We start from the raw sequence: 12,985 nt of genomic DNA on the forward strand, positions 1-12,985 counted from the left end.
CTTTGTTTGTTCTCGAGAAGGCCATACTCTTTATAAGTTTATGGTTGTTTTTCTCAGCTACCAGTGGCATGAGTGTCCCAGAACCTGCACATGTCAGCTCAAGTATGTAAAATACTCTGGGGTTACACGTACGAAACCTCCTTTTGAGAGGAGAGGTCAAAATTAACACAGAACAGAGTGAACTGCTGTCTCCTTGAAGATGCAGCTGGATGATGCATGGACAGGCTCCTGAAAACATCTGTCTAGCCCTTACACATGGTGATTAATTCTGGAAGGGATAGTAAGATAGCATGGAGAACTAGATGGGCTACAGATCGGTTTAAGGAAGCCCACTCACCACTGAAAATCTTCCAGTGGATGTATGAGACTGAGAGATGTGGTTTAGATGTGCATTTTCTAAATGGGAGCAAGGCAAGGTTGCTGTAGGTCCTCTGGCAGAGGGGTGTATAGATTTCGTAGCTTGGAGAGCAGCTGTAAGAGCTGGGAAGGTACTAAGGCAACACTATGGAAAAGGAGCTCAAGCAGCCACCAAAAGGCATCATGATGAAGCTGAACCAATATCTCAACAGATGGGAAGAGGCAGCATTTTCTGCTTTGGCAGCAGACTGCAGCTGGGCAAGATGCAAGAGAAAATACAAATTCTCAGGGTAGGAAGAAACATGGCCAACTGATATTTTTAATGTTCATGGCCACATCGTAGAACTGCTAGCTCATCAGTCTAAACCGTTGGGTAACAGCAGAATAGGCAAGAGCAACTGTGAACTGGGGTTGCAAGCTGTGCTAAAAATCACATTCACTCTAGAGCTAACAGCCAAATGACATGCTCTGGCACAAAATTTCATCAAGGTATTGAAGGTCTTTTATATACTCTTGAATCCCCAAACAAAACATGGTGATTTATTTCATAAGTACCCCTCTGCTTTGCGTGAAAAGGAAAATTATGTTGTCATGGGAGACAGTGGCTGGGGACACCGAAGAATATCCTGTGCCGTGGAGAATTTCTCATCAACTTACAAATGACGGCATGCCTAAATAAGGCAATGATTTTAGATGTCCTTACAATAGATGAAGACTGGGCTGGGATTGATGGGTGCCTAAAGACAAGGGATCAACTGAGAAATCACCCAGGACAAAAGTGTCGTAACAGAGAACCGCATGGAGTTACGCAGACTTTTCTTGCAGTGAAATTGTTTAGGGGAAGTATTTTTAAAAATATGATTAAGTGGGAGACTTTTGGAAAGAAGAGAGTTTTTTCAGTTATCCAAAAAGCTGTGATTTAGTGTGTGTGAGAAGACAGCTTTCAGTAAACTTATTCCTTAAATAAGTGGCCATGTGACAAGAGTACTTAGAAATAAGAATAATAAAAATAATAATAAAACCCGGCCTTAATTAATAAAAATAAATCTTTTAACTACAGCAACTGTGGGTGGGGGAAAAGGAATAGACGGACAACAAAACAATTCAGCTGCATAATAAAGGTCTTCAGCTACTCATCACCTCAAGAAAATGTAACAATAGCTGGAATTCTAAGGGCACTAACAAGTTGTTCTAGTTATATTTAAAGAAAAAAAAAAATCAGTCCTAACAGTAATAGAAACCTTTTTTTCTTGGCTGAAATGGGAAAAAGAAAAATTCAAAATGAGGCAAAAAACCCAGAAGTACTCACCAGACGTAGCTGTTCTGTATTGGGGAAGAGCAGAGTGCAGTCAGAGGAGAATGATGAAGCACTTTCCAGGGTATTAGCAATTAAGGAAGATCCTTGACAGGATCTTCTCAGAATAAACACTTCTACATTTCCAGGCACAAATGACCTAGAGCACACTAATGTGGAGATGTGTACAGGGTGCTGTAATGGTGACCAAGCCACTGCACAAGGCCTGAGGCTGCTTGGGGAGCTGGAGTAAGTGATGCTAGGGAGAGAGGGGAAAAAAAAAAAACACCCAACACACAGTGCTGTCGCTGCATTCCTGCAAACAGTGTTTTGCAAAGCACTCTACCCTCAGTTGTGATGAAAAAGGGTTGGCTGCTGAAATCTGTGGGTTTTGATGTCAATTTTTAAATACATTGGGGAAGACATTTAAGAGAGACTGGGTGGATGGGTGAACAAATGACGTCAGTGATTAGTCTGACAGGCCACTTATGAAAACCAATGAGAAACCAGTGGAGAGGGGAGGAGGGTAGCAATCAAGACAGAATGGAAAAAAAATCTGCACAGGTTTGTGGAGGGACAAGGAACTGACAGACAAAAACTGATCCCATTTTTTGATATGTAGAAACGGCATAGACTCTCAAAAAGGAGTAAATAGCTCAGGCAAAAATGCCAAGAGGCATTAAAAATATTTTTAAATAGCATCAAAACATAGGTTCTGTAGGCCATACATATACAGCCAATATTTAAGCTATGCATAGACACATCTAAGAGCAAGAAATACTAATGACTAACCATCCCTGCAACAACAAGAAGGCTGGAAAGACTTAGGAGTAGGGTTTACAAGCAATCTCATGGGAGTTCTCAGCCAGATGCTGAAGCTGATGGCATATTTAAACATCTTTTACCTCCATGTGACACCGGTGTGCTTTGTCTGCTTTGCATCACAAGTTGGAGTAGACAGAACAAAGACTCCTAACCATGATTCCAGGCTAGAGAAAATGTTTTGAGTGAAAAGTTTAGTTATTTTGCTCCTTTAAAAAAAAAAAAGAAAAAAGAAAAGGCAAGTGATCATTTTTGCTTGGTGCCTAAAGTCACTTCATTATGATGATGATTTAGATGGCAGTTTAGTCAGGCTGAGAAAGGCATGCTAAGAGTCTGAGGCGATGGGGCAGCTGGATGCTATGTGCATTCAGTGAGATTTCAGTGTCTGCTTGGAGTTCAGCACCTAAATCAGTACCCAATTTGGTAACTAATAAGCTGTAGATTACAGAGATTATAAACCACCTTTTGGGTTTTGGGGGTTTTCTTTTTTTCTTTCCTATCCCAGGACTCAGAGGAAGGCCAACAAAGGTTGCTCACTTGTTTGGTGGAGAGCTGGGCAATGTTACAGAAGGACTTTGAGACCTGCAATGACAGAGATGTTTCCCTCCCCCACTACATCTATTACTTCTCATTTAGCAACCTTGAAGTTCAGCCACCATTTTAATAACCCACCCGCTTGGTCACAATGTCCTTCTGCACCTTTCCACAGTCTGATTCAGTGTTGAATGTCCTGTATCATTTTGCATAATCAACAAACCTTGGCACCCCATGCTCAAAATGGTTCTGAAGGTGTTGAATGGAAATGACCCTGGGGCAGATGTCATCAGACACTGGCCGCTTGCACATGCTCCCATAGTCACCACCAGCCTTGCTACTAGATTTCAGCCTGGAGAGGGTGGCCTTCCCTGTCATTGGGCAGTCCAGGTTCTTTGAAAGGTTTTGCCAGTCTGGTTTTTCCTAAATCCAGTTCCTTTTCATCATGCAGCAGGGGTGGCTGATGTGAGTAGTGAATTATGTGCAGGACGGTTACCTGTTCATCTGTTTCATGCTGGAGATGAGTCTGGCACCTGGTACTGAGGGTTTGCTGTCCTTCATATCATGGGCATGTTCTCAAGTCCTGACATTTTGGTCTGCAATGGTGGCTTTGTCTCATCACTGCTGAGGAAAATCTCTTCTCTGGGAATAGCCCAACACTCCTCTGATGGCAAAACATCAGTTATACTTTTCCGCTGTGGCCTTAGCTTCCCTAATCACTCCCACACCATCTTACCACCTTATTGCAGCTTTCTTATCCCCAAGATGCATTTAAAAAGGGTTTTCATACTACCTTTTCTGCTTGTCACATAGCTTCCTAAAAATCTGCCTTTTTTTTTAGGCTCTTAAGTTTAATTTGCTAGTCTTTATAAGTTTTTCTTCTATTTTCATTTGACTACATCTTCAGCTTTTGATGGCTGCCTTTTCAAATCTTATGCAGTAAAGTACAACCCAGTACTACTGTTCCTTCTAGGAACATTTAATTGAGAATAACTCCCTCAAGAAGATGACATTCCACAGTAAGATAATATATGGTGGTAAGTTAGCTGTCCTGTAGTAAGAAATTACATTCAGGTCAGAAGATTAAGTAACAAATTATTTGCTTTTGCAGCATGTATGCAGTACGATTGCCCAAAGGTAAGCATCTCATTTTTGATGAAATTCCCACTGTCTGAGACTAATGCCAGTGCCCTCAGGGGTATTAGCATACCCTGAGTTTAAGTCATGAACCTGCGTTTTATGAATGGCACCCGTTACAAATGAGTTTGATACATTATCATTTAAGATGGTTGTCTTATATGACTGTCCAATATATGGCCTTGCATCATAGTCTTTCCTGTCAGAGATCTGTATCTCCTCTTCCTTGCACAGATACTGTCAATTGCTTTGCTCAAAGACATATTTACTTCAGAAGTGGACAGAGTATGTTTTAAATATCCAACACTTTTTTTACTGTGCTTACTGAGTCACCATATTGCTACATTTTGGTATGATTTCTCAAGCAATTAGTTTCCACATCTGCTCAAGATGATTCTCACTAAATGACATTTTCCTCAATGCTGAAGTCTCATGCTGACAAGAAAGTGGTCTGAGGACAACTAGCCATTTCCTGGGGAGAAATGCATGCGTGGTAGTGTGTGCAAATGCCAATGAAGCATAAAATAATTTCTCTAAACATTCAAAGTTGCCATAAAAGGGAATTTTTCTGTAATAACTGCTATTTACCATATTGCAGCATCACTTGAATTTCCTCTCTCTCAAAAAAAACCAAAACAAAAGGTCCAGTTTACCACCCCTAGAAATGGTTGGCTGCCCAACAGAGTTGTCCCTTAGGTCAGCTGGAGAGTTTTGTGTCAGCATAGCCCTGCAAAGGAGTGAACCCGTATCTCAGGTGTATCTGCCTTCCACGATGGCCCAGCACAGCAAGCACTGGTGCCTGGCCAGGCGAGGAAGGCAGAGTCAAGCCTTTGGCCAGGATTGGTGTCTTTCTATACCTTCCCCTTGCAAGGTGCTGGTAAACCAGGATGGATTCTGGCTTATCACAGCTGTTCTTAGAGACAGTTTGTCCCAGAAGAGTGGCACAATCACTTTTAGCTCCTTTGCTGAACAAGATCCTCTTTATGTCAGAACACCTGCCTGCCCTGCCCAAGCAGTTCTACCAGTTTTCCCTAGAAGTGCTTTAAGAGCAAACCTAGAGCTCCCCTACTTCGGAGAAACCCCTTCTCTAGAGAGAGAAGCAGCTGCCACAGCAGATCTCCCATCTTTATCACAATGCCATCCACAGTCATATATGTCAATTTTTCAACTGGGAAAAAAATATATTTTTAGGATGGGGTTGCAGTTCTTGGACAAGCCAGACACTGAGCTAGTTTTTCCATCTGTCCGGAGGGGCCTTGCTGTGGTGCCATCTGCAGGCACAGTGTCTGGATGCAAAATGAGGATTTAGGAGAAGAGCCATGCTTTTTCCGGGAGCTTATGCGAGAGAGGAAACAAAACCCTTCAGGCAGTCCAAAAGCTGCACGACTTGTTTGCCACAGTTGCTCTCCCCATTTTCCATACAAGAGCAACTGTGTTTTAAGTTCTGTGATTCCTGGCTTGCCTCACCTAGGTACCATATAATTTTTCCAAGAATTTCAGCAAGAACGTAAACCAGTTGAAATAGTATTTTAAAACACAGTGAGCCTTTATCTGAGATATTCCCAGCAATTATTGATCTGAGGGCACATATTCTTCCTCCACCCCACCCCCCAGGTTGTATGAATTTGCTCATTCCCACAGCAATTTGATTTCAAGTCGGATAGGACTCACTCTTAAATAACAAGTTCTCTGCTCTAGTTGAATTTTCAGGCAGCCTTATCTTGCTCAGGGAACATAATACTTTTTAGAGGAAATAAGCAACTGGTTGAAACACTCCTACTTTAAAGCCAGTTCAAAATATCTTTGTTTTACATGGGAAAACAGGCACCCCCTCAACAAGGTGTTTCATCAGCCTCTCTGCATTTCCAGATAATCACACAAGGCACTTTCTGGCCTGCAGACAAATGTGCAGGCAGCAGCACACAGGACAGCCATTCAAAGCACCCAAACGCAGCAATCGAGGACACGATGGGACCAACCCAAGGCTCATTTGTAAGCCTGACAGGCCTGCAGGCTACACCTCTTCCCAGCAGAAATCCAGCTCCACAGGAGGTCTGCCTCCACTTAGCCCCAGGATCAGGCAGCTCCCATTTAACTCCAGAGTTACCTAAAGCTCCCATAGGGCCAACTGTGAGGTAAGCCAGGTGTTGCTGCTGTCCCAGGGCTAACAAGCTGCTCAGAGTCCCAGCTCCTATCCAGAGGCAGGTCATTTAACCTTTTTCTCTTTCTAAAATGACTTGGAGTCATTGCCCTCGAGTCCAGTAAACATTTAATTTTTACACAGCCCAACCACTGGAGATAAGCAGCTCCAGGACACTGTCCAACATACCTTGATCCTGGGAGCTTAATCCTTGCTCCATATCAGGGTCTAAAGCAGTGAGGTCCAGACAACAGCTCCAACCCTGCCTGCCAGAAAGACAGCAACACATCACACATTACTGAGACAGCAAATTGAGCTGCTAAAAATGGAGAGCCACATGTTTCTGTGCAGTGCATCGTTTCTCTACCCCAGTGGTCACAGAAGCCTTGGCCTGTCTGGCAGCATTTGTGCTTCCAAGAGGAGGTAACGCAGTCCCTGGCAGAGGGCTGATACTCACCTTGCAGAGATTTGCTGCTCAAGAGCTTAACTGCAACTGCCCCTCCTTCTGCATAGAATTAAGCCAGAATTAAGACCAGCTACCACCATGGTAACACTGGTTTCTGACACGTCCCTAGGCAGCCATTTTCTCTAGGGCAAGTTGAATCAAGGTAGAAAGAAAAATCCTAACATTTCTAAGGCAGGGAGAAGAAGAAAGAATTCCTGTTTCTTGTGCTGCTTTGCCAAACCAAATGCAAAAAAAAAAATCTGCTCAGCACTTTATTCTGCATACACCCACCAGACAAGCAAATCCAGAGAGCTAGAAGGTAGATGGAGCAGCAGTCCTGCCAGCACTGCCCTGCACCACACCCTATTTTGGCTCACGGGTTACCTCCAGCACAGGCAGCTCACCAGCCTGCATGCCACAGCTCTGCTCACTGCAGCCCCGCCAGCAGGGATGGGCACTTGCCATTCTTTGCAAGTCAGGTATTCCAGGACTACCTTCGGAACAGCTCTTCTGGCACTTTCCATGACTCTACTACCTGGGGCTCACAGCCGATATCAAAATGGCAGCCCTGTAGCACCACTTAGAAGAGCTGTCCCAGCAGCTGCAGCCAGGCTGTCAGGGCCCCATCTTAAAAGCCGGCACCCATGTTTGCTCATTACCCCCCACTTTCTCCCATTTCCCACTGACAAACAAGGCATTTCAGATGGTGATAACTTTTATTGATGTAAGGTGGTACACAAACAGATCAGTTTCTATCAGCCTCTCCACCTCCCCCAGGCTCGGGGAGAAGTTGGAGGAGTGGGGGAGACAAGGGAACAGAACTGGCCTCTCACTGCAGGATGCAGAACTAAGCGGTGGTGAGTAAGGGCAGGGGCTCCAACAAAGGAGAGTCCTGCTTCCCTAGGCAGCAGGGGGGGGGCTACGTGCTCGGCTCACTCCTTGGATGCCATGTGGACCATCAAGTCCACAACACGGTTGCTGTATCCATACTCATTATCATACCTGGGGACAGAAACAGAAGTGCCATCAGGACTGACCCGCTTCTTGCATCCCCCTCCTCCACTGTTGCTGTTCCTCTGCACCACCACACAGAATGGAACCAGGCAGCTTCCCATCCACTTCCAGTAAAGAAAACAGGAAGCATCCCATACACCCACCAAATAAGGGAAGGAGAAGGCTACAGTCATTTCAGATAAGAAGCAATCTCACTCCACAGAGTCTTTTAACATGTCAGAGTCACCCTATTTGGCAGGGCTCTATACATCACCCTGCATCACCAACCTGGTGGCGATAAACAGGACAAAGGTCTGTACCTTGTCTACCCCACCACCCCCCAGGCTGCACCTACCAGGAAACCAGCTTGACAAAATGGTCGTTCAGTGCAATGCCAGCACCCGCATCAAAGGTGGAGGAATGGCTGTCACCATTGAAATCACAGGAGACAACCTGCAACAGAGAGGGAATTTTAACACATACAGTTACCCACAGCCTGGATCAGAAGTGCCCAGATCAGGATTCCACAAGGCTGCTCCGGTCAGAAAAAGGAGATGAGTGTCTATAACCACAGGCCAAGAGACCAGGAGTTACTTACCTGGTCCTCTGTGTATGCCAGGATGCCCTTCAGGGGCCCATCAGCAGCAGCCTTCACTACCCTCTTAATGTCATCATACTTGGCCTGAGAAGAGACATTTAAGATGGTCAGATGGCAACTCACACAAAATGTCCGCCGGGGGGAGGGGAGGAGAGACAAGACACACAGGAGTACCATGGCAGCAGTCATGCACAGCAGGTGCTATTTTCACCAAGATCAAATCTTCTTAGGGAAGAGATGAACACAGAGGGCAATTCCAGGTAAAAGGAGTTTAGAGGAGTCAGTGGCAGGTCTGGAGGTTGTTAGGGCCTTGCCTACAACACTTACCGGTTTTTCCAGACGGCAGGTCAGGTCCACAACAGAGACATTGGGGGTTGGCACACGGAAAGCCATTCCAGTAAGTTTCCTGTGACAGATGTGAGTCAGTAGGGAACAGCACCCAGCACCCCTCTGCCAGCCCTCCATTCTGCTAGGGACAGACCGGAGCTGGCCAGGCACCAGCTGCCACCTCCCAACACCCAAGGAGGGACAACACTCACCCATTGAGCTCAGGGATGACTTTTCCCACAGCCTTAGCAGCCCCAGTAGATGCTGGGATAATGTTCTGGGCAGCACCTCTGCCATCCCTCCACAGCTTCCCAGAGGGCCCATCCACTGTCTTCTGTGTGGCTGTGATGGCATGGACAGTGGTCTGGGGGAAGAGAGCACAGATGAGTCTCTCCAGAAAAAGCATCCCAGGGGACACAGGAGCACAGATGCTTTTCCTCTCACATGAGGGGACCTGGGAATAGGGCACCCTCCTGAGCAGCAAGCTCCAGACCTACCATAAGACCCTCCACGATGCCAAAGTTGTCATGGATGACCTTGGCCAAGGGCGCCAGGCAGTTAGTAGTGCAAGAGGCATTGCTGAAGAAAAGAGAAAGGAAGGCTCATCACCAGAGGCAACACACCTACAGCAGTAACATGAGACTCCATGCAGCTGGTGAGCGCTCCAGGCCAGAGAGCATCTTCCTCTCTCCTTACCTCACAATTTTCAGAGACTTGTCATACTTGTCATGGTTGACACCCATCACAAACATGGGAGCATCAGCTGAGGGGGCAGAGATGATAACACGCTTAGCGCCACCCTTCAGGTGAGCCTGGAAGAAGATACAGAGATTAGATAACCCAGAATCCCTCCAACAACTCACTTCTTCAGACAACCTCTTCTCCCCCCCAGCCCCATCTCTTCCCCACCTTGAGCAACTGCATGTGGTGACGTGCCCCACAAGCAGAAGCAGCAGTATCTGTTCTCCAATGTGCCACTGTGGCATACTCACCCCAGCCTTCTCCATGGTGGTAAAGACACCGGTGGACTCCACAACATAATCAGCACCAGCATCTCCCCACTTGATGTTGCTGGGGTCACGCCTGAAGAGGGACAAAAGTATAAGAGCTGCTTCATGAGACATCTGCTTTCATCCTCCAGAGGGGGAAGAGGGAGAGAAATACTTACTCCTGGAAGATGGTGATAGCATTCCCATTAATCACAAGTTTCCCATTCTCAGCTTTGACAGTGCCCCGGAAGTGACCATGAGTAGAATCATACTTGAACATGTAAACCTAGCATGGAGAGAGGGGAAGGTCAGGAACCCCGGCTGCCATCTCCCTAACCCTTGCTCTGCTTATGCCACAGCCTCAGCTCCCCACCTCCTCAGTGACCTTGTCCAACTGTTGCACTGTACTTGGCTCTCCCAAACCTCCCAACCCCGTGCCTCCGCCTCACACCCAGTTTTCCTGGGAAGCTGCTAGAACAGAGCCAGAGGAGCAATACTCAAAAAGGCCCAGAGGGGGCACTGCAAGGCAACTCACCATGTAGTTCAAATCAATGAAGGGATCATTGATGGCCACCACTTGGACTTTGCCAGAGAGGACGGCAGCCCGGGTGACCAGGCGGCCGATGCGGCCAAATCTGAAGAGAGACAGACACGGGTGAGGAGGAGAAACAGGTAACCTGCCAGGCTGGGCATGGCTCACTGCCTTCCCTTGGGACCATCCACCACTCACTGCTTGGCAGGGCAGGAGGGAGCCCAGCAGCAACGTCCAAAGGCCGAGGCGCCTCAGTTAAAGATTAAGAGCGACCCCCCCACACCGGAAAGGTCAAGCGCTAAATTTACTGAGGGCCCGGGGGGATCCGGTTACTCCTCGGCGCGGTGGGAGAAGGTCACATCCCCCGTGCCACCACCGACACACGATCCACCGGGCGACCTTTTGGCAGGGGGCTGCAGCCTGCCGGCGGGTGCAGGGACCCTCGGGGCAGAGGGGGAGGGGGGGCTGGGGCAGGCGGGCAGCGGCGGTGCTTCCGGGGTGAGTCACCCCGAATCTGCAGGGGGAAGTGACTCAGCAGCCCGCCTGCCCCAGCCCCTCAGCCCGGCGCAAGGGGGAACGGTGGAGCAGGACTGGCGGGGGGCATATTGTCGTCGTGTCCCCGTCCCCCCTCAATCCACCCCCCGCGCCCTTGAGGCGACCTTGCCACCCCCCTTCCCTCACACACATCCCCCCACCCCACCCCACCCCGCCGGGCGCCTCCCGGTGCCGCAGCCCGGCCCCGCCACTCACCCGTTGATTCCGACTTTCACCATCTTTGCCTCTTCGGGATGTTCCTGTGGGGATAAACCTCCAGTCAGGAACCCGCGGACTGGATTCGGGAAGGGGGGGGGGGCCGGGGACGGGACTGGTCACCGTTCCCGGCAACCGCGCCTCGCCTACCCGCCGCAGGCACCGTTAACGTCTCACCCACCACTAGGGGGGGATGCACGCGTTCCGAACCCGCCCGCCCCCCCCCCCCCGCCCCCTCCTCACGCTATCTGCCGCCTCCCCTCATTCTTCCCCCGCTCCCACCGCCTCCATCTTGCGGCGCACGCCACACCGCACCGCCTTTGTGCCCTCCGGCCCCGCCGCCACGCGGCCCCATTCCGCCCAGGAGCTGCCGCCCGCCGCCCCCCCCAAGTCCCCCCCCCGCGACGCCGGCCCCCGAGTGGGTGGTGATGTGGGGGTCCCCCCCACCCCCTCTCTCTTCCCCCGCGCATCATCTTCTCCTCCCCCTCCCCGCCCGTTACCTGCTGCCTCTAAGCCGCCCCGGCGCGCAGTGAGAAGGTGGCGCAGCGCCGCTCCGCCGCCCTTTATAGCCGCGGAGGAAAAGGACTGGGGCCCGCCCCGCCGGGCCGGCGCCGAATGGGAGCACGGGGGCCGGGCCGGGCTACGTGCGCCCGCGCTGCGGGTGCGGCTGCCCCGGCACCCCCCCGCCCCCGCCGCTACGGGCCCCGCGCCGGGAGGGGTGGGGGGTCCGCAACGGTCCCCACGGGGCGGGGGGTGCGGTAGGGTGGCGCTGCACCTTCCCCCCAGGCACCCCTGGGGGGAGTGGGGGTGGTGCTAGTAAAAGATGCCCCGGCCCCGGAGGAAGCCAGGTCCTCGCCCTACGGCGGGGAGGTGGCCCCAGGGCGGGGAAGGGCGGCTGGGCCCCTGCCCGAGGAGGCGGGAAGGGGTCCCGGTGATGGCCAGAGAGGGGCTGCCTTCCCGGGGCTCGCTGCCGCCAGCGCCCTGGGGAACGGCGTGGGCTGCTTTCACGTGGTAACAAAGGAGAGACCCCCGCCCCGAGCTGCAGCCTGTGCCCTTCTCCCAGCCCCCAGCAGAGCAGCAGGATCAAAGGGGCAGCAGAGATGCTGGGGGCACCCCGAGGGACCAGCCGGTCCCCAAGTGTCTCCCATTCCCCCCAGCGCTGGGAGGACAGCGGGTGCTGGCTGGGAGCTCTCTCGCACCCATGCTGGGGGCCCCCTGCCTGTCTTTGGCTCCTGGTGGGTTCAGTCAGGCGTGCTGTGGATGAGGCTGCTGGCCCAGCAGGCCACGCGCCGCAGCGTGAGCACCATCTTAATGAGGCACTGCGGCACAGCTGCTACCCGCGGGACGTGAGGGCGGAAATCCTGCCCGTCCGCTGCCTCGGCCCGCCTTTGCCGGCCGCCTGTGAGGAAGGAGTGCTCCCTGCATGGCAGTCACCGCTGCCCGGCTTGCCGCCCCCATGCCAGGCTGCATCCCCCCGGCTTGGTGCACAGCCCAGGTGCTGTGGGAGAAACCCATGTTAAGTGCAAGGCGCAGCGCATGCTGGAAAGCCTCCATCCCTTGAGGAGGGGGTCCCCGAGGAAGGTGTGGGGATGCAGATCTGAGCTGGCAGGGGTTGTTGGGAGCAGGCCTGCCCCTCTGGCTGCTCAGCTGAGCTGGGCTCTGAGGATGAGGATGAGGAGAGACGCAGGTACTGGGGTGGGGGGCAGAAAGGGGTCACACAGCTCAAACGTAACCCAACTCTCCTTATTACTGCTGCTATTCCCGGTGCTGCTGAGGGGCTGGCAGCTAAGTTTAGCCCCAGCTGAGGTTACGACCTTTTCTTAAAGGCCAGGGGATGATGGCTCGCGTGGTACAGCAGTGGGGCTGGAGGGGTGCAAGCCTATGCTGGGGTTCGTGGCGCCCCGGCTGCAGCCCACTGAGGGGCCAAGGGGGGCTCTCGGGGGCAGCTTCTGCATGAACAGGAGGCCCCTGTGTTTGCTCGGCAAACACGGCAGCACCAGGCGCCCTGCACCGGGGGGCAGAGTGCGACTGAGATGAGCCAACGTGGGCCCTCTGCCCCTGCGCCCA

At 51.2% G+C, this 12,985-nt stretch overlaps 1 protein-coding gene across 1 annotated transcript; it reads right to left on the reverse strand.

Moving 5' to 3' along the window:
* Positions 1-7,426: 7,426 nt before the first annotated feature.
* GAPDH (glyceraldehyde-3-phosphate dehydrogenase) lies at positions 7,427-11,525 on the reverse strand. The gene is made up of 12 exons (XM_064465099.1): positions 11,419-11,525; positions 10,919-10,962; positions 10,172-10,271; positions 9,816-9,922; positions 9,640-9,730; positions 9,344-9,459; positions 9,145-9,226; positions 8,860-9,011; positions 8,648-8,726; positions 8,321-8,404; positions 8,078-8,175; positions 7,427-7,731 (listed from the first exon to the last, which is right to left on the reverse strand). Exons 2-12 carry the CDS (start codon positions 10,939-10,941, stop codon positions 7,662-7,664), a joined length of 1,002 nt encoding a protein of 333 aa, XP_064321169.1. The 5' UTR covers positions 10,942-10,962; positions 11,419-11,525; the 3' UTR covers positions 7,427-7,661.
* Positions 11,526-12,985: the final 1,460 nt, after the last annotated feature.

Source organism: Phalacrocorax carbo, chromosome 1, assembly GCF_963921805.1.
Source record: "Phalacrocorax carbo chromosome 1, bPhaCar2.1, whole genome shotgun sequence".
Taxonomy (NCBI): domain Eukaryota; kingdom Metazoa; phylum Chordata; class Aves; order Suliformes; family Phalacrocoracidae; genus Phalacrocorax; species Phalacrocorax carbo.